General features: G+C 33.4%; 1 protein-coding gene across 3 annotated transcripts in view; it reads left to right on the top strand.

Annotated features, from left to right (window-relative positions):
* The window catches only part of MTX2 (metaxin 2), a 70,765-nt gene that overhangs the window by 15,465 nt on the left and 35,451 nt on the right, over positions 1–19,849 (top strand). For 2 of the 3 annotated variants that reach the window (XM_050751807.1, XM_050751806.1), the window contains exons 2-3: positions 11,631–11,678; positions 12,623–12,669. In XM_050751807.1, the coding sequence (XP_050607764.1) occupies positions 11,631–11,678; positions 12,623–12,669 (95 nt within the window). Of the gene's footprint in view, positions 1–11,630; positions 11,679–12,622; positions 12,670–19,019; positions 19,145–19,849 lie in introns of those variants that run through there. The other variant, XM_050751808.1, reaches the window with a different exon arrangement.

Raw genomic sequence — 19,849 nt, 5'->3', positions numbered from 1 at the left:
TAGATGGGAAGAACTACTTAGTTTGAAGGATATTTGTTTTCTATCTCTAGAGTTAGATTTAGAGAACCATTAAACTAGTGCACTGTGAAGGTTAATGTTATTGAGGTCTGATAGTTGTGTGGGGCTGTTTTTGTATCTGTTTTTTGGCCAGATGGATTGGACCTTTACTCTTAACCAGCTGTTTTTCTATAGTTCTGCTGTTGATCTCATACTCATTTTTAGTTCTGTGAAAAGCTCAGTCATTTTAAATTTCAGATTACCATTTTGAAAATGAAAATTAAAAGTTTGAGTACCAACTACAAGACTCTTCTCTGTTAATTTATCATAATCATATGCAGTTGGCCTGCTTTTTATTGGAAATTAATGAAAAATAATGGATTTTTTTTTTTCTTTTTGTGATGGAGTCTTGTTATGTTGCCCAGGCGTGCCTCAAACTTCTGGGCTTAAGGGATCCTCCTGCTTCAGCCTCCCAGGTAGCTGGTATTACAGGTGCACACCACCATGTCCAGCTATGATGGATTATTTTTATAATGGATCAAAGTCTAAACATAACCATTTGAGAACATGACACATACATACTTATTAAGAAAGAATGGAAGGTTTTAAATTTGACTTGTATTTATTTACTTTACCCTGAGTTATTGGCTTGTTGGTGTTGTGCATTTGTTTTCTTGACCCTTGTTAACCTCTAGAAGTTTGTCGGGTTTACGAAATTGGTCCTTGAATACCATTTTGAAATTGATTTCTAGTTACAAATAGATAGATATCACAACTGATGTTCATAATTCCTAACTTATTTTTACTTTCCTTATCTAATACTTATAATGGAAAAACTATCATGTTACCACTTTGATTCCAAAGTAAGTGTGGCCTGAGTTCATTTATCTTAAAGGCTTTTTCTTGAACATTGTAAAATAGCAACATGTTACTAAGGCATGTTTTAAAACATGGCTTTAAGCCATAGCCACAATGCTTAAGGAGAAAAAGATAGTCAAAAATCTTCTTGAAAAAAATTTATCTACACACATCCTTACTACCATTTTCTCTGAGATAAACGAATGAAAGAGATGTAATCTTATCTCAAGTGCCATCTGTGTCTCTAGGATAGTCTTTGTTGTGGTGTTCACAGACCATCTGCATCAGATTTACCAGGAGCGCTTGTTAAAGATGCAGATTTTTGGTCCTCATCTCTACAGTATCAGAATTTGAGTTTAGGAAATACATAACTGTATTGAGTTCCTCAAGTGTACAGGAAGAGTTGAGAACTACTGTTGTAAGATAATTATAATTGCTTTAATTCTGATAATTATTACCCAAGAATGTTTATTTGTGAGCTCTGCAGGAGGTTAGCTAATTTAGTTGTGTGTTCACCGTAGAGTAATACTACTTGAGTTCAAATCCTGGCTGCTGTCACTTACTAGCATTGTGACTTTGGACAAATTACTTATGCTTGTGCCTCAGTTTTCTTATTGTAAAATTGGGAAAATAATAATAGTATCTACCTCATAAAGTTGTGGGGTGTTTAATATATGTCAAGCACTTACATGTACAGTAAGTACAATAAGTCTTTTAAGATTTTCTATTCAGCTTTCTTGAGATATAATTTACATACCATTTTAAATTTATAATTCAGTGATTTTTAGTATATTTACATAATTGTGTGACTATTACCACAATCTTTTTTTTTTTTTTTTTAATTTTCCACTCACCTCTCCAGTTACCACAGTCTAACAGTAGGTTTCCATCACCTCCAAAAGAAACTCCTTGCCCATTTGCAGCCACTCCTCATTGCCATCACCAGCTTGAGTCAACCATTGGTCTACTCTGTTTCTGTAGATTTGCCTCTTCTGGACATGTCATATAAATGGAATCATATGTTTTGTTTTGTGTCTGGCTTTTTTTTTTCATTGGACATAATGGTTTTTGAGGTTCATCCATGTATTCATGTTGTAGCATGTATCAGTACTTACTTGGTTCTTTCTTATTGCCAAAAAGTATTCCATCATATGGATATACTGCATTTTGTCTGTCGATTCACCAGTTAATGAACGTTTGAGTTGCTTTCCTTTTTGACTATTGTGAAGAATGCTGCTATGAACGTTTGTATATATGTCTTTATGTGGATATTTATTTTTATTTCCCCTGGGTGAATACATAGGAGTGTAATTGTTGGGTCATATGGTAAATTTCTGTGTTTAACATTTTGAGAAACTGCCAAACTTTTCATGGTCCCACCAAGCAACATGTGAGAATTTTCGATTTCTCCACATTTGCAAAACATTTGTTATTGTCTGTCTTGTTGATTATAACCTTCTTATTGGGTGTGAAGTGGCATCTCATGGTGGTTTTTATTTGTATTTCCCTAATGACTAATGATGGTGAGTATCTTTTCCTGTGCTTTTTGGCGGTTTGTATATCTCCTTTGGAAAAATGGCTATTCACATTCCTTGCTCAATTTTAAAAGTTGGATTATGTTGTCTTTTTATTATAGGGTTGTAAGAGTTTCTTACATATTTTGGATATATGCTGTGTGAGTTTTGCGGAATCTTAATTGCTATCATTATCATAATCATCATCTGCCTAAATAGAAGTCTAGTTTGTATCTGGCCGGGAGATAGATTCTAGTTATTCTCTGGTTTTATTGGGCTCCAACTTTGGTTGTGAGAGGGAAGTTCTGCCTTCATTTTTCTGTGTTTTCAATCTTTGTTGCTTTTCATCTTGTGCTTCTAGAATGGCAGGGTATTAAGACCCATCTGCCTTGGGTATTCGACTGTCCTCATTCATTCATTATTACTCACTCTGAGTCTTTTTTTTTTTTTTTTTTTTTTTTTGTGAGAGGGAGTCTCGCTCTGTCGCCCGGGCTGGAGTGCAGTGGCGGGATCTCGGCTCACTGCAAGCTCCGCCTCCCGGGTTCACGCCATTCTCCTGCCTCAGCCTCCCGTGTAGCTGGGACTACAGGCGCCCGCCACCTCGCCCGGCTAGTTTTTTGTATTTTTTAGTAGAGACGGGGTTTCACCGTGTTAGCCAGGATGGTCTTGATCTCCTGACCTCGTGATCCGCCCGTCTCGGCCTCCCAAAGTGCTGGGATTACAGGCTTGAGCCACCGCGCCCGGCCCCCCCTTTTTTTTTTTTTATTTATTCTCGAGATGGAGTTTCACTCTGGTTGCCCAGGCTGGAGTGCAGTGGTGTGATCTTAGCTCACTGCAACCTCCGTCTCCCAGGTTCAAGCGATTCTCCTGCCTCTCAGCTTCCCAAGTAGCTGGGATTACAGGTATGCACCACCATGCCCGGCTAATTTTGTATTTTGTATTTTTAGTAGAGATGAGGTTTCACCATGTTAGCCAGGCTGATCTCGAACTCCTGACCTCAGGTGATCCACCCACCTCAGCCTCCCAAAGTGCTGGGATTACAGGCGTGAGCCACCGCACCCAGCCCACTCTGGGTCATTTTAGTCTTTTGCTTACTACCTTGTTCCAAATGAATGGGTTCCTGGAGATAGTTATTTGTGGAATATTATTTGAGTTATTTGCCGTAGTTCAGTAAATTGGAATTCATTTGGTATTTTGGAGATTATACACTGTCGTGTATGTTTTTTTCCTTGGTTTTTGTGTAATGTGTAGCCCAAACAGAATTAAGCCTTGTTATATGTATACCAGATAATATTGTCATAATGAGGTAGACTTCAGTATTTTTTAGTGTTTTTAACTTCAGGCGTTGTAAAGGTACACATAAGGAGACAGGCCACATGTGCCTCTAAAATAGAAGTGCCTTATGGGCAGTTACTTGGTTTTCTTTATAATTTTGCCTTTAGCTCTTACAATAGTGCCTGATACTTTATATGCATTCAATGTATTTATTGAATGAATGGTAAAACTGATTTGTAGCTGTGGCTAAATTTACTTTCTGAAATAAGATATATGTATAATTTACTATACATATTTATATACACTGAGTATCCCCAATTTGAAAGTCCAAAATCTGAAAATGCTCCAAAATCCAAATTTTTTTGAGTGCCAACATGATGCTCAAAGGAAATACTTATTGAAGTGTTTTGGATTTTTGATTTGTGGGTTAGGGTTGCATAGCTGGTAAGTATATAATGCAAGTATTCCAAAATGTGAGAAAAATCCAAAATTTGAAACACTTCTAGTGTCAGGAATTTTGGATAGGGGATACTCAACCTGTATGCAACAAGCGATAATGGATATACAATAGACTCTTATGTCAGTCAGTAAGTTTCTTTTTCCTAAAAACTTATGATGATAGGTAGCCAAAGGAATAGTTCTGGTCTGAATCTTCTTCTAGAAGAATCTTCTGGAATCTAGGACTACTTTTGTATTTGTGTCTAATACTTATGTATTTTGTCCTAGAATGTTTGCTTTCTGCTTCAGGATTTCTATTTTAGTTGATGGTAGTCTATATCTTTGTATCTACACCTGCTTGCAAGTGTGTTTTTTAAGTAGCCTTACCACTGTGCTACACAATACTGCCTGCTTTTTTTTTTTTTTTTTAACGTTTATGGAAATGACAGTGTGACGCTGCACTTTCCTGTTCTCCAACACAAGCCATTTCTGACATAAACACTGATCTCTGACTATTGAGATAATGGGAAAATGGTTTTAAACACCTTTTGTGGGAAGAGTCACTTCTGCTTACACATCCTGTATCATATCATTAAACATTCCCTATGAAACACTATCTAAGGGGCATTACTATTTAATAATTTCATGATCATCATTATATAGTGTTATTTTTGACTTGCACTATAGTTTGCATTTTGATTTTCTTTTGAATTTAATACATAGCCCTTAAAATTCCAGTTTTGATAAAGTCCCATATCATCATATTTTAAGTCTAAACATCTTAAAAATCTATTTTAAATTAAACCTTCATATATTGCCTAAAACTTCATGGGTTTTGAACATGGTGTCTATGTTGATATCACTGATATAATTAGTATAATATTTATGTCAAATTAACAAATTTCCTTCTTTTCTCTGTGTGTCTTGCAGTAACTTGTCCATGTTTAAGAGCTGCCGAATGCTCTTTGAACATTTTGTTCTATTAGCAGTATTTGCATTTACAACGTTGGCAGGAAGCCATCCAAATTTGGAGATAGGCTACACATGTTTCTTGCTTCTTTTATATAACACTGTCTAAATAGTCTTGCTGTGCTGAAGAGATGACATCTATGAGGTTTCGGAATCTAGTTGCCTAAGGATAAACTGAGTTTGACTTCATTAGTGCACAAATGATAGGTTTGTGTAGAGTTATTATAGCATTAATCAATTTGATGGATTGGAAATATGACAGAACTGAAGCAGCATGTAATATTAGTGCCTATTATTCTACAAATTATGTCTTCACCTACATTCATATGGCAGAGGAGTCATGTACATCGAGAGTGCAGAACTTAAAAAAAAAAGAAACAAACAACAGAGGACATCTCTTTCATGGCACTTCTCTTATCCTCTTACATTAGATCATTGAGAGATGGATTTCAGAATTAGACTAATTTTTTTTAGGTCATAGCACTTTCATACTTTGAAATACCTTGATTTGAATGGAATAAATAGATATTTAATCCTAACCTAATATTTAAGAGAATACTACAAGTAATATATAAAGTCTTTAAGAGACTTATGGCCATACATATGTGAATTTATTGGTTAGCAGTCATTTCATTAAAAATGATAATGGATTAGTAGTAAAGAATATTGATTTTTTGTTGGTTGATAAAGCTTAAAAATAGGTAACTTAAAGGTAATTAAAATGAACGAGAAGCAAATACTGTTTTTGGGGGTTGTGGGTGTTGCTTTATCATGTGTGCATTTCTAACATTTATGCATTATTTATGGCATTCAAAAGTTCAAGAATATGTGTCACTTCTTTTTGATTTTACTTTGTTCTCCAACGTAAATACTCATGAGCTTCTTTAAGAAATATTAATTTGCAAAAAAACTCTCCCACTAAAGCCTGAAACCTTAAGCAGCATCTCTTTTGCTCCTGGTAAAGAAGACACTAAATGTAGCATAATCAGGGCCTGGGCAAAATTGGGAAATAGGTAAAGAACTAACTGGACTTTTAATAACTAATTGGATATGCACTTAGTTATGAGGTGCTCTGATATTTGCTTTATTTCTAGGTATTCTTTTTGTCTGCAATATAGGGATATGTTTCTTCTTTATAAAAATGATAAAAATTTAATGGATCTTTTGTTAGAGAATACTATTAGAATAGTAATTCTAATTTTAAAGAGTGAATTAATGTAGGTCACTAGGAGTACCTTAGAGTAAGTTACTGCTTTAGTATGAAAGTGGTACAGGAATTTCTTTATCATGAAATAATTAATTTCTAAAAGGTGGGTAGTTTAATTTAGAACTCTTATAATAAAGATATTAGCTTAAATGATGCCTATATAAAATTTAATCGTTGTTAATTTAAATTTCATATTTTGGCATGTATTATTGTAGAAGTCATCTTCAGTTTGGAGCAGTTGAGAAGCCAAGATTTTAATTAATAACCTCGGGACCACAAGAATTTTTCACATTCTAGGAATTTACCTCCTAGAAAGAGAGAAAAGATATTGACATAACAGTATGATAGAGTAGAAAATGATATATAAGAAAAATGCAAACTGCTGTGGACAGTGTAGATAAAGGAGAAATTAGATTTGCTTAGTCCTAAAAGCCTTTTTGATGGATGTGGCATTTAAACTTGGTTGAGAAAGGTATAGGATTTGGGTATATGGCAGTGAAGGAGTATTCTGAACTTAAGGGGAACAATTTGAGCAAAGTCACAAAGATGAGAAAGTATGAAGTTTGTGGGGGAAATTTGAAGTACTCTGGTTGATACAAGGGTCATGTTAGGGAGGTAGTAGGCAGGGATCCCCATTCTCCTCACTAATTCATGTGTATTCCCCCTGCAAGCTTTCTCCTTGGTCAAAAAGGATGATTTTATCAGAAGAGAGCAAGACTCTTCCTTGCTCCAGAGTACATGAATGACTGGGTTTCCTGCAAAAACTTCAAATAAGTTGTTATTTAGTTAGAACGGTGTTCTCCAATGTTGGATGAGATGTATGTAAGAGCAAGGGGTGATTACTGACTTTGTCTGACCTTGGGAAAGAGAAGAGTAGAGAAGAAGTTGTCCTTTTGGATTTTGTCTTTTCCCAAACCAAGAGATCAGCTTTTTATAAGGTGTGGATAATAATTTTCATGATTCATATATTTACATATGAAGACAATTATAGAGCTCGTTTCCTAGAATGATAGCTACGTGGTTGATTTGTAGATTCATTGCCCAGTTTAGGATTTCCACTTTGGGCACTCCTAGGGAATAACTAGTTTTTTTTTTTTTTTTTTTTTTTTTCCTTTCATGTCATGCTTTACATGTAATGTATGTGCAAGACAATCCTTTGAAATACAGGAAGAAAAACATATAAATTAACTATATATTACTTACCTTTGCACTAACCCTGAAACTGGAAATCTCTTTCTATACAATGTTTTTTATTAAATATATAGTTTACATCAGATGTTACTGCTGTATCACTCCTCAGTTCAACTTACCTGGCAATCTCACTGTTCCCCTTTCCATTTCCTATGACTCTAACCCAAGAATCACCATTTATGAAAATTTCATGTCCTTATCAGTAAAAATTTGAGCATGCAGGCCTGAATTTAGAAATCATAAAATTGTTAATTGCTGAGCCGATATATCATGCAAATTATGATATTATAAAACATATACTAAAAAAGAAAGTAGAGTTAGAAAAGATAAAAATTCGAATTCCAGGAATTTTAGGCAGCTATGTAATATTTTTTTGAGTTGTGTTATTGGTTGTAGTGTTGAAGTTGTTTGAGTAAAGTTTATTTTATTTTTTATGTTTTGCCATGAATTTTTGTTATCTTCCCTGCTACATTCTTAGCCTGCATAGTACAGAGTAATAACAACAATGATGATACTGCTAATAATGAAAACAAATGTTTATTCAGCCGGCATTTACTGATAATCTAGAATGATACCTGTGTGATTGATTTGTAGATCCATTGCCCAGTTTAGGATTTTCACTTTTGGCACTCTTAGGGAATAACAAACTAGAGATTTTTTTTTCTCTCGTGTCATGCTTTACATGTAATTATATGAGCTCTGTCACTGATACGGTTTGGATGTTTGTTCCCTGCAAATCTCCTGTTGAGATTTAATCCCCATTGTTGGAGGTGGGTCCTGGTGGAGGTGTTTGGATCATGGGGGTGGATCCCTCATGAATGGCTCAGTGCTATCCTTGATAGTGAGTTCTCTCTTTGAGTTCACACGAGATCTGGTTGTTTAAAAGAGAGTGGCATCTCCCTGCCTTCTCTTGCTCCTGCTCTTGCTATGTGTGACACCTGCTCCCCCTTTGCCTTCTGTCCATGTAAGCTTCCTGCAGCTCTCACCAGAAGCAGATGCTGGCACTGTGCTTCTTGTACAGTCTGCAGAACTATGAGCTAAAACAAACTTCTTTTCTTTATAAATTACCCAACCTCAGATATTTCTTTACAACAATACCAACAGCCTAACAGAATCATGTAAGGTGATGCACTTAAGTCAGTGATATTTATATTCTCTGAGCTGCTCATGGGTAAGATAGGCAGCTGGTCATTCTTTGTATACTCTACCATTTCCTGTCTACTGCATGATAAATTGCAATTCGTGGCTGCTGGCTATATGGGTTTATATCAGTCTATTTGCCTTCTCTTTTTAAGTCATAAATTCTATTTGTGATGAAAACACTGGATGTTTTGGTAGAGTTACCTTCTGAGAATTTATTTTCAATAATGATTTCTGAGTTGAAACAGAGTTTATGTCTTAGATTGAGTAAAATATTCACCCTTTTCACCTATTTCCAGCTTTAGATTCTTAATAACAGAGCTTTTGGTATTTGTAGGCAGCTTCTTTGATCTTATTTGCAGTGAAGTAGTATGTTGCAAACTTTCTGTTACTTTCATGTTTGTCTTTTGGATGAGATCTGGAGAATCCATGGGGGTGATGATGAATTAACTTTTTTTTTTTTTTTTTTTGAGACAGAGTCTCACTCTGTTGCCCAGGCTGGAGTGCAGTGGTGCGATCTTGGCTCACTGCAACCTCTGCCTCTGGGGTTCAGGCAGTTCTCTTCCTCAGCCCCCTGAGTAGCTGGGATTACAGGCGCCAGCCACCACTCCTGGCTAATTTTTGTATTTTTAGTGGAGATGGCCATCTTGGCCAGGCTGGTCTTGAACTCCTAAGCTTGTGATCCACCCGCCTTGGCCTCCCAAAGTGTTGAGATTACAGGCATGAGCCACCACACCCGGCTGATGAGTTAACTTTTAACTGAAATTACTGACCACATAAATTGCTGTTCATATAAGAACTCTGTTATGTTACAGAGTAGTGAAGTAGCTTCTGATTTATCAGAGAATACTTAGATTATATTCAGCATATGTTTAATACTAGTGTATGTAAAGGCTGGTGCAAAAATAATTGCAGTTTTTGGCATATCATTTGTTGGATTCTTCTTTGTAAAAGCCATAAAATATCAGAATCACCAATTTTAACACAGTAATACAGGTTTAATACAGTTTTTGGGCAAAAACTGCATTACTTTTGCAGCAACCTAATACTTCATTGTTTTAAAAATTTGTAATGCATGCCTAGTATGTGCACAAAATAGCTAACCAAGAGTTAAAATTACCACAATTTTAAATTAGAATGTCCTGTTACCTTAACATAGATGGTAATATTAAGTTGAGTAAAATTTTAATTAGCCAGCATGTTTAGGGAATTAAATGGTAGGTTTAATCAGATATCTTCTTTCTTTTTACAGACAATTAACATCAACTGTATGCAAAGCATAGTACAGTGTATGGTTCACAGATGCATATGACACATCTGTGTCTCCAAGGAACTTGATTTCAATATTTACTCTTCGAAATGTTGTGAATTTTATTCCTATGCTTTATTGCTAGTAAGATTAATATAATGCATATGATTGAATCTTTGATGATTTAGAATTTTATAACAAACGAATCTCATTGTATTGTTTTTAGTATAGATGTAAGCAATATAGGTGTGCTGACTATACAATTTATCCGAAAAGGTTATTTTTTTGAGTAATTTGCTGATGTCAGCTTGTTTTTGTTTCCTTTTATTTTAAAAACTGTTATACAAGTTAATTGGTTCTTAATGAAATTTTACTTTGTTAAAGTTGTAACAGCAAAGTATTTTGTTTCATTGCTGTGTTGGTATATGCGTTGAAATTCAGTATCCCTTATATATATGTGTAATATTGTGGGGAACAGCATACAAAATTATGTGTAGTTCATTATTTACTTGATGTTTTCATGGCATTATCTCTAAATATGAGTTTAATTTTGTGTAGCCCAAACCAAACTAAACCTAAAAGTCACATTTGTTATTTATTGTAATAATACTGTGTTTTTCTTTTTATTCTAAAGTATAAGTAAAAGCAAATTAAGGAGTTCCTTTTTCCCATTCCAGGGATTGCTTTAGAACATTTTAAATGATCAGTCTTTAAAAAAAAAATGCTTCACATGTATAAATATATTTTTAAAAATCAGCCAGAATTATTATTAAAGTTATTTGTTGCTATGTCACAGAGACTAAATTAGTATAAACACAATTAGAAATATAACAATTATTATCAAATCTCATATATTTAGTTGCTGAGAGCAAATGTAGTTACGTTATTAAAATGGGTGATTCTGATGTTTTGTGACTTTTACAAAGAAGAATCCAACAAGTGATATCCTGATATCCTATGTATTCTGTCAGTGGAGCCATTGCTTCTTAAGTACAGTTGATTAGACAAAGTTCAAATCTAGTGCTTTTCCCAAACACTGGGAGATTGGTAATATTCTCTTTGTAGCTGCAGTCTTCTCTAGATGAGAGATTAAGGGTCAAGTCAAGTTTCATTTCAGGCCTAAAATTATCTTTACTGGCATTATTTCACATTGTAGTTACGTAATGCTTCATCACGCAACTTTGCTCTAATTGTGTTTGTGGGGTGGTGTTGGTAGGGTCAAGGCAATGAAATCTTCTGGAATACAACAGGATTCCTCTGTATTTTTAAATACTGCCAGATTGTGGGGAAAGATGGACAGTTTGATACAGATATATTTGATTCTTTCATATAATGTCCGCTTGAAAGTTTACTTTGTTAAAAGTTTACTGTAAAATATTAAAAATATTATTTCACTACATTTTTTTGTAGTAAATTAGACATCAGTATCTTTTTATACATATGAGTAATATTTAGAATATGTCTGTGTTTGAAAGAAGCTAACGGAATTGTAGCATATGGGCTATTTTGTTTTTTTAATTCTCATTTTGGATTGGGCAAGGTATCTTCCCCTCCTCCCCACTAAAAAAAAAAATCAGGAAACGATAAACCAAACATGCTTTTAAAACAAGTTTTCTGACCTACTTATACTGGTTACCATAGAATCTAAGATAGTGTGATTAGTTGCCGTGTATACGTCAACCTTAGCAATTGACTTTAAATGCTCTAGGCAAATGTACATGATTATTAATTTGGTTTGTTATTGATACGTTTTTGCTCTATGTGCCTAATTATCACTGCCTTGTTTCCATAGCTGCAGAACCTTGGCCTGAAAATGCTACGTTATATCAGCAATTGAAAGGTAAATTCTTGTTCACAATTAAAAATGGCTTTGTATCAAGCTGTATGTATTACAAAAAAATCCTCAGTAATACAATTTACTGCAAAGAGAATATAACATGTAAAAGAAGGGATTCCCTTGTATAATTTGTCTAGGAGGTTTTACCTAAACTTGTATCTGCCAGTGTAAACCAACTATTCATGGCCTATAAGGTCCTTAGTTTATTATTGACTTGTTATATTGGCTGCTGTAGGCGGTGTAAAATGATGTGGTTGCAGGAGAAGTTGGCAGATTTACTGCACCAATAGCTGAGACAGCAGATTTTTGAAGTCCTGTGGTAAAGTGGGCTCTCAGTAAAAAGGAACTGTTAAAATGTATAGGCTAGGATGGTTCAGGCTCCCTTTAGCAGCTCTTCATATATCATCAGATCACATTATGGACCCCATTTGGGGCTTAGCAGCCTGCTACAGTTGTCAGAAGACTGCAAAGTAATGAAGACTAATAGGCAGCAGCCCTAGTCTTCTAAGCATGGAATTTTTATTGCAGCAAACTTGTCATCTTTCTTTTGTGTGACAGACCTAGATACACTGTGCAATATTAACTGCAAGCTGGTTTTATATTATTGTGAGTGCTTTTACTTTTAACTAGAAAGGTTTCAGCAGATTTTACTTAATTTTAATGAAGAGAAACATTTCTTGAAAACGAAAAATGAGTTTGATTTTAAGTGAACAATTTTAATTACATTGCTGATAAAATGAGATAAGTGATCAAATAATTTTAGAGGGAACTGTCCTAGTTTATCATTATTTGTGATAATTTAATCAAAATTATAATTATATAATAACATTGATATAAAACTTTTGAATTTAGTGGTAGGCAATACCTTTGAAAAAATATAAATGCTTTTTAAAAATAAAAATATTATATTCTATTTGGTTAAGTTATGCTTCATTGTATTTCCACAGGGGAGCAAATTTTACTTTCTGACAATGCAGCTTCTCTTGCAGTGCAGGTAAATATGTAAATAATATAATATGTTTTTCACCCCCTACGTGATTTGCATCATTTTTCATTGCAATTATATTTTTCCCCTTCCAAAAAGTCTGATACTATATGTTTAGATTTTTTCCTGTGTGATTTACCATTATCTATATAACATTGCTTGTTTGTGAAGAATAATTTTATTATGTAATATTCAGTTAATTGTCAGTATATAAAATAAACAAATTTTTTTTTTTTAGAAATCACTTTGATGTGGTAGGCACATTCTGTGTCTCAGCAGTTGGTTTGCTTTTGGCTGGATATGATGGTGTTGATTATTTGGGGTAATATGTTCATTTGTGGACTCACAATTATTTCCTAATTAATTTTTTAAGATTTATTTATCACATATTTTTAAGCATTGTTTTGCTCATTGCACTCATTGGCCTCTAACTTTAATCTGTTTGGTAATCTTGTAGCAGTGTTCTGGTTCTCTAGCCACTCCTGATATATTTATTGATTACATGAGTGTTTATTATTCCCAAAACCATTTATGAAATGTAATAGTTCTTCAAGTTGTATATACCATTTGTATAATCCAAAAAAAATTAGTGCCCCTGTAAACTTTAAGCTGCATTATAGGAAAAATAGGATACTTGCAGATGTTTTGCTTAAAAAACAATGTTTATGATGTAGGTTATGGAATTATAGTTATCCAATCATTTTGCATATTTAGCTGCTATTTGCTTAGCTTGTGTAGTTTAACATAGGACTGAGCATGTAGACTGTATCCACTAAATGTCTGTTGTATGAATAGTTTATAAGTGTGGTGAAAGTAGTCATGCCTTGATAACAAATGTAAAAGTAAATGATTTGCTGTGTATAAAATAATATTTTCAATCTTTGTATCTTTGGAAAGATAGTTTCAAGGCACTGTGAATATTTTAGTTGAAGCACTGATTCTTAACCCTTTTAAAATTGCTATTTTGGGGATAACCCTTTCAGGATCTGACAAAAGCTGTAGAACATTTTTCCAGAAAATATACCCAGGCTATTCTGCATGTGGTTTCAGTAGGTTTACTGAGTTTCCTGCTGAAGCTATCTGGATCCCCTAGGAAGAGCCCCTGAAACTACATAATAGTAGTTTAGGAAGTGCTGAAATAATTTTCATCAAATAGAAAGGTATTTTGGGTAGGAATATACAGTGTTTTTCAACTGGGCAGCTCTTTAGTACTCCCCCTACTGCCATCCTGTGACATTTGACAATATTTAAGTGTTTTTGCTTGTCAAAACTGTTGAAGGGTAGAGTGCTATTCTCATCTATTGGTTAGATGCCAGAGGTGCTGCTAAAAATCCTAAAATGTACAGAGTAGTCCCTGCACAACAAAGAATTATCCAGCCCCAAATGTAAATAGATTTGTCAAGGTTGACAAACCCTGGAATAGATGAGTTAGCCAGTTTTCAGTACAAACCAAAATACCATTATATTACCATTTAAAAAAATTAACGTTTTAAATAATCCAGAGAAGGGAGGAAAAAATAAATCTTAGTGTGTATTTTATTTGTTAATTCTATTTTTATGATTTCTATTAATTTGCTTTCTTATGGTTTCTCAAATCATAGTTGCAATTAAAAATAAAACCAGAAAAAAGGACCTTTTACAATGTAGAATTTTCCTTAACCATTTCAATGTTTTTATCCTACATATGTCACTTCGATGATAAATTAAGCAGCATATATTAAAATTTCTTGGTTTTCTTCAATATTCTTTGGCTTGACAGCTGATAGTAGCCATGACTATAAATGTGACTTTTCCAGATATCTGATGTAAACTTTATGGAGTAATTTTCTTCTATATAGTGGGCCAGCATTCGTTTAGAAGAATCAGTTAAAGGCCTACATTTGATGTATAAAATTGATCAAAACAATGTGACAGGTATCCACAAACTGGATTATTTTCTAGAAGATACCAGATATCAAACATCAGGTATTTTAATAGTCTGCCAGTTAGGCCATTAGGAAATTTAAATTTTACTTAACATATACACTTGGTGTTTGTTATGCCCCTGAAACTAAGTGGTTAGGTCTTTTTGGACTCTAGGAACTTTTATGATTTCAGTTTAAAAATAAATGTTTTTTTCCTGTAGGTATTTCCCCTTAGATTTTCTATCCTTCACTCTTGTATGTTGAGTATAGTGAAGTAGTAGCATAGCATGTTTCTCTGGTCCCTTGAGCCACATGTGTATATATGCAGTATTATACACACATGCACACGCTAGAGAGACAGAGAGATATCTTCCATTCTGTACTTGTGCTTTGAAGGACTTAAGCTTATACTGATTAGAAACAATAACTTTGATAATAATTCTCTGTTACTATTCTCTCTTACCCCCAAGTCCAAACCAGCCATCTAATAAATACATAGCATTGGTCACATTTGTGATTTGAAATTTTCTAGAAGCCTCATTTTAAAAAAGTAAAAAGAAATAGGCAGAATGTATTTTAATAATATGCATTATTTTACCCATTATATCCAAATATTATTTTAATATGTAACCAATACATAATTTATTAATGGGATATTTTTTATATTAAGTTCAAAATCTGAAGTGTGTTTTACACTTACGGTACTTCTCAATTTATGCTAGCCAGATTTCAAATGCCCAGTAGTCTCGTGTAGCTAGTGGCTTTTGTGTTAGACACTGTTATTAATAATAGAATACAATATGAGCAAGACATAATATACTCTCCAAGGTTTTGGCAAAAATTGTTTTGTTTAAGAAGTTTATGTCTATTGACTGAGTATATGCTGTCTTTTATAGAAGATTCCAATTGGTATCTGTTTCAAAAACAGCAAACCCTAAATCGAGCTCTTTGTTTCAAGTTTGCTCAAATATAAAATAGAGATATAATAGAAGCTATCCTGTTGGGTAGGATAGGATTGAATATGTTAACATTGAATATGAGAATTGAATATGTTAACATATGTAAATCACTTAGAAAAGTACCTGGCATATTGTAAATATGCAATGAATGCTGGTTGTTACTTTTTTCTCTCCTAATTCTTTGAAAGAAATACACATATTCAGTGTCAGTAAGAGGAATGGAAGCTTGCAGGCTTGATAGTACCTGAAAACACTAGAGTAATTGAAAATAAATGTTATGTGTAAGAAGAATCTTGTTTGGACATGCTTGTGTTTGTGTGAACATTAATTTTTGTAATCATTCTTTATCTAAAAATTAATATTGAATGCTTTAATGCAAACAATTTTATTAATACTGAATAATATGTTTTAAAACTATTTATTGAATACTTTTATTGCATAAGACACTCTATTAAAAGCTTTTATGTGCAGCATTGCGTTCAGTCCTTCCCATGACCCTAGTGCACAGTAGTATTATTATCCTCATTTTAAAGATGTGGAAACTGAAGCTCAAAGATGCTTCGCCCACATTCATAGAACCCACAAATTGTGGAGATAAACAGAAAACAACAACAACATTGGCTGAGTGCCACCTGTGCTTGTCACTGTGCTGAGCTCTTAATTCATACTAACCCATTTAATCCTTATAACAACTGTATGAGGTAAGTGCTGTATAGGGTAGGTATCATAAATAATTCTTTCACACAGCTACCCTATGAGGTAGGTACTATTATTATTCCTATTTTCCTACAGATTAGGAAAGTAAGGCAGAGAGGTTAAACAGTGAGCTCAAAGTTAAATAAATAGTGCTTGGCAGAGCTGGAATGCAGACCTAGGAAGTCTGGATCGACAGTCCACACTCATAATACTTGGCTGCATATTGGTCTAGTCCAGTGATACAGATCTTGAAGTTTTACCTAACAATAAGTGATCATTTAATCACAAATTATTTCTGACATTTCTTAGTAAATTATGTCTTATGATTAATCGTTTACATTAAGGAGTAAAAGAAAATGTCTTAGCTTTTGTATCTTTGAAATGGGATAAAGATAATCTTACCTCTATAATATTATGAAGCTCAAGGTAGGTAATAAATGGGAAATTCTTTTGAAAAAAGTGAAAGGAATAGGAATGTAAGATGTTGAATACAGAATTAGTGCCTATTTTGACTGTAAAGATTTATGTACTTATTTTGTGAGTGTCTTTATATAATAAAATGTTACTTTCCAATAAGTTTTAGAAGTCTAATGTGCTATCCATTGTGCAACAGAGATTTTCTAGTAAGTTTTAGAAAGAATTTTGCTTTATGTATGTGAAGCCAGTTTTAAAAATCTGGGGTTTTTTTTTGTATGGCTTAATCTACGTATTATAAAAATTTGAAGTTTTTTTTGGAGTGTCTCAAACTGATGATCATTATTAGAATATTGCATGAACAAGTAATCTTTTTCCTTACGTTTTACTTCAAGTTAAGAATAGCATTTAAGCTCAGGTGTCCTTGTTCCATTTAATATTTTTACTTTTTCTTATTGTTTGTTAATAAATGCTTTTCTCTAAAAGTGAAAGGGAAGACAACAGAAAAAAACTATTTTCTTTCTGTTGAATATAGTATATAATTTGAAAGTCAGCATTTTGTTTTGTTTTGCTTTTTTGAGAAGGAGTCTAGCTCTGTCACCCAGGCTGGAGTGCAGTGGTGTGATCTCAGCTCACTGCTGGCGTGATCTCCACTCACTGCAACCTCCATTTCCCAGGTTCAAGTGATTCTCCTACCTCAGCCTTCTGAGTAGCTGGGATTGCAGGGATGCACCACCAAGCCCAGCTGATTTTTTTGTATTTTTAGTAGAGACGGGGTTTCACCTTGTTGGTCAGGCTGGTCTTGAACTCCTGACCTCAAATGATCCACCTGCCTCAGCCTCCCAAAGTGCTGGGATTACAGATGTGAGCCACCACACCTGATCAAAAGTCAGCATTTTTATAGGCCCCATTAATGCTGGGACATAAACACTCACATTTCAGATTTGATGATAAATGCTTAGCTGACCCTTGCATTTTCCTTCTTTTAGCAAATGAAGCTTTCTAGAAGGATGGATTAATTATTGGTTAAATGATAATATCCAAATGTAGTGTTTGGGAAAGAGCAGGAGAGAGGAATATCTGTCTGTCTTTTGAGGCTGCAGGTTGATTACTGCCTTAGAGACAAAACTTTGAGTGTGAAAATACAGCTGCTATAAATTTGTCGTGTCATTTAAATGGCCATAGTAGATAGCTACCTGCAGAATTTTAGAGGAAATGATTTTGAATTTTCAGTTTGGTTGGATACATTTTGTTTTAAACGAGTTGTTCAGGGTTTTATGCCATTTTAAAGGGTCAGTTTAAACCTGATGTAAATAGAACTAGGATGGACATTAGTATATGTATTTTAATAAATAATATAATATTCTATGAAAAACCTTTAACAAATTGACAAAACTTTATTAAAGCCTCAAAGTATAAAATTTTAGGTTTTTAAAATTTGTACATTCCTCTTAATTTGATTGTCCTCTGTCAGATGAGGCTTCTGAATTCACTTTCAGGGTTAGGTGAAGGAAAGGAAAGCTAAGGGATAAATATAACTTAGTGTACATTTATGAGATACAGAGACTTGTAAAATCCTTTTCAGTATTCCAAACAAGCAAAATGGAGTCTGCAGATGTTTGTTTGATATCAGTGAGTTTAAATTCTTCAGACTGATTGTCTTACATTACATTATTATAGTTTGTGTGCCAGAAATGTTAAAGCATTTTGGTGATTTATGCTTATAAGACCTTGGATTATTTCAGTATATAAAATGTGATCTTTATCAAGATAATTGTGAACTGAAATTGCAAATAGAATTTAGCAGTTTAAAAAACAAATCTCAATATTAGTTTCTCAACACTTAAATGGCATGACGTATATAAAACATTAAAATTGGTCAGTGTAGAATTTGTGGAAATAAAGTATATTCCAAATAGAAATAGGAGTTGTTGTTTTTAGTAATTCGTGAAATAATGTGAAATGGTTATAAAGGGTAATGGTTTGCTAATATAAATATATATTTAACTTAACAAAATTCACACTCCTGCAGTTCTGAGAGATTGCAACTTAGAATAACAACTGTATACTTTTTTGTTTAAAAAGTAAATAGCAAGCAGGACTTTATAATTTGTTGCTATTAAACAGAACAATAAAGATACAGTAGTAAGATGGAAAAACAACAGCCTTTTTTTTAAAACAGAAAAAGGCTAGAATTCTTCATTATTAGCTATACAATATCAACATATTCAATCTAGCAACATTATATTTGAGCTGAAAATATACTTAAATTTGAAGCCATACACTACCCTGTGTGAGTGAAACATCTTTCATATAGTTCTAAGATGAAATTACCCTTGAATGAATAGCATCTTCATTTATCTTCAAACCCCTTCTGTGCTTTTAGTGAATCTATTCTTTCAACATTCTACAACAAGAATTACATTATACCATTATACCAGAGTACTTCTGCAGTGTGAAATAGATTGGTTTGGAAAATGAACCTGGCTTTGCTATAAATTACATTCACAGGTACAAAGGAATTTGTTATTTTGTTTAAAATAGTCATAAATATAATTAAGGTCTTAATTTATGTTAAACTACAAATATGGCTATTATAGTAACTGGATTAGGAACTTAATCTGTCACTTCAAGAATGATACCTAACACTTTTCATTTATAACCTTAGATACTTTATTTCAATTACAGGGTCTGCAGCTGTTTGATATAAAAATGAATTATTATATAGATAGATTTGTTCATGGTTTTTAATTTTAAATCATGCCTCTTCAGTAAGGTAGAAAATAATTCTTCAGTTGTCACAAATTTTCCTTTGTGTCTGGTTGAAAAAGGATATGAATTAAAATTCACAACCATTTTTATTTTGTGTCCTGAAAATGGCGTTGCATGCTTGAGAATAGTCCTTAGTGAATTCTTACATAAAATATTTCAAATTTAATTAGGAAATGAATAGAAGCTTTGTCTTAAAGAAGAAAAACTTGATGTCTGCTGTCTAAGGATAGCTTTACCTGGTTGGACTGAAAATGGATTGCTACCTGTCTAGAATTTGAATAACTTTGTTCATGTGACTTACATAAATTTAGAAGCTGTGTTTATAACCCCTCGAATCCCATGGTATTAATCAGTGTAAAGTATCTAATCTTTAAAAGGTTATTAAAGGCAATTCTTTAAAATTTTGATTTACTTTTATATTTTTATTGGCAAGCAATCCTGATT

This window comes from Macaca thibetana, chromosome 12, assembly GCF_024542745.1.
Source record: "Macaca thibetana thibetana isolate TM-01 chromosome 12, ASM2454274v1, whole genome shotgun sequence".
In the NCBI taxonomy this organism is placed as follows: Eukaryota; Metazoa; Chordata; class Mammalia; order Primates; family Cercopithecidae; genus Macaca; species Macaca thibetana.
This window is presented reverse-complemented; position numbering and strand designations above follow the sequence as displayed.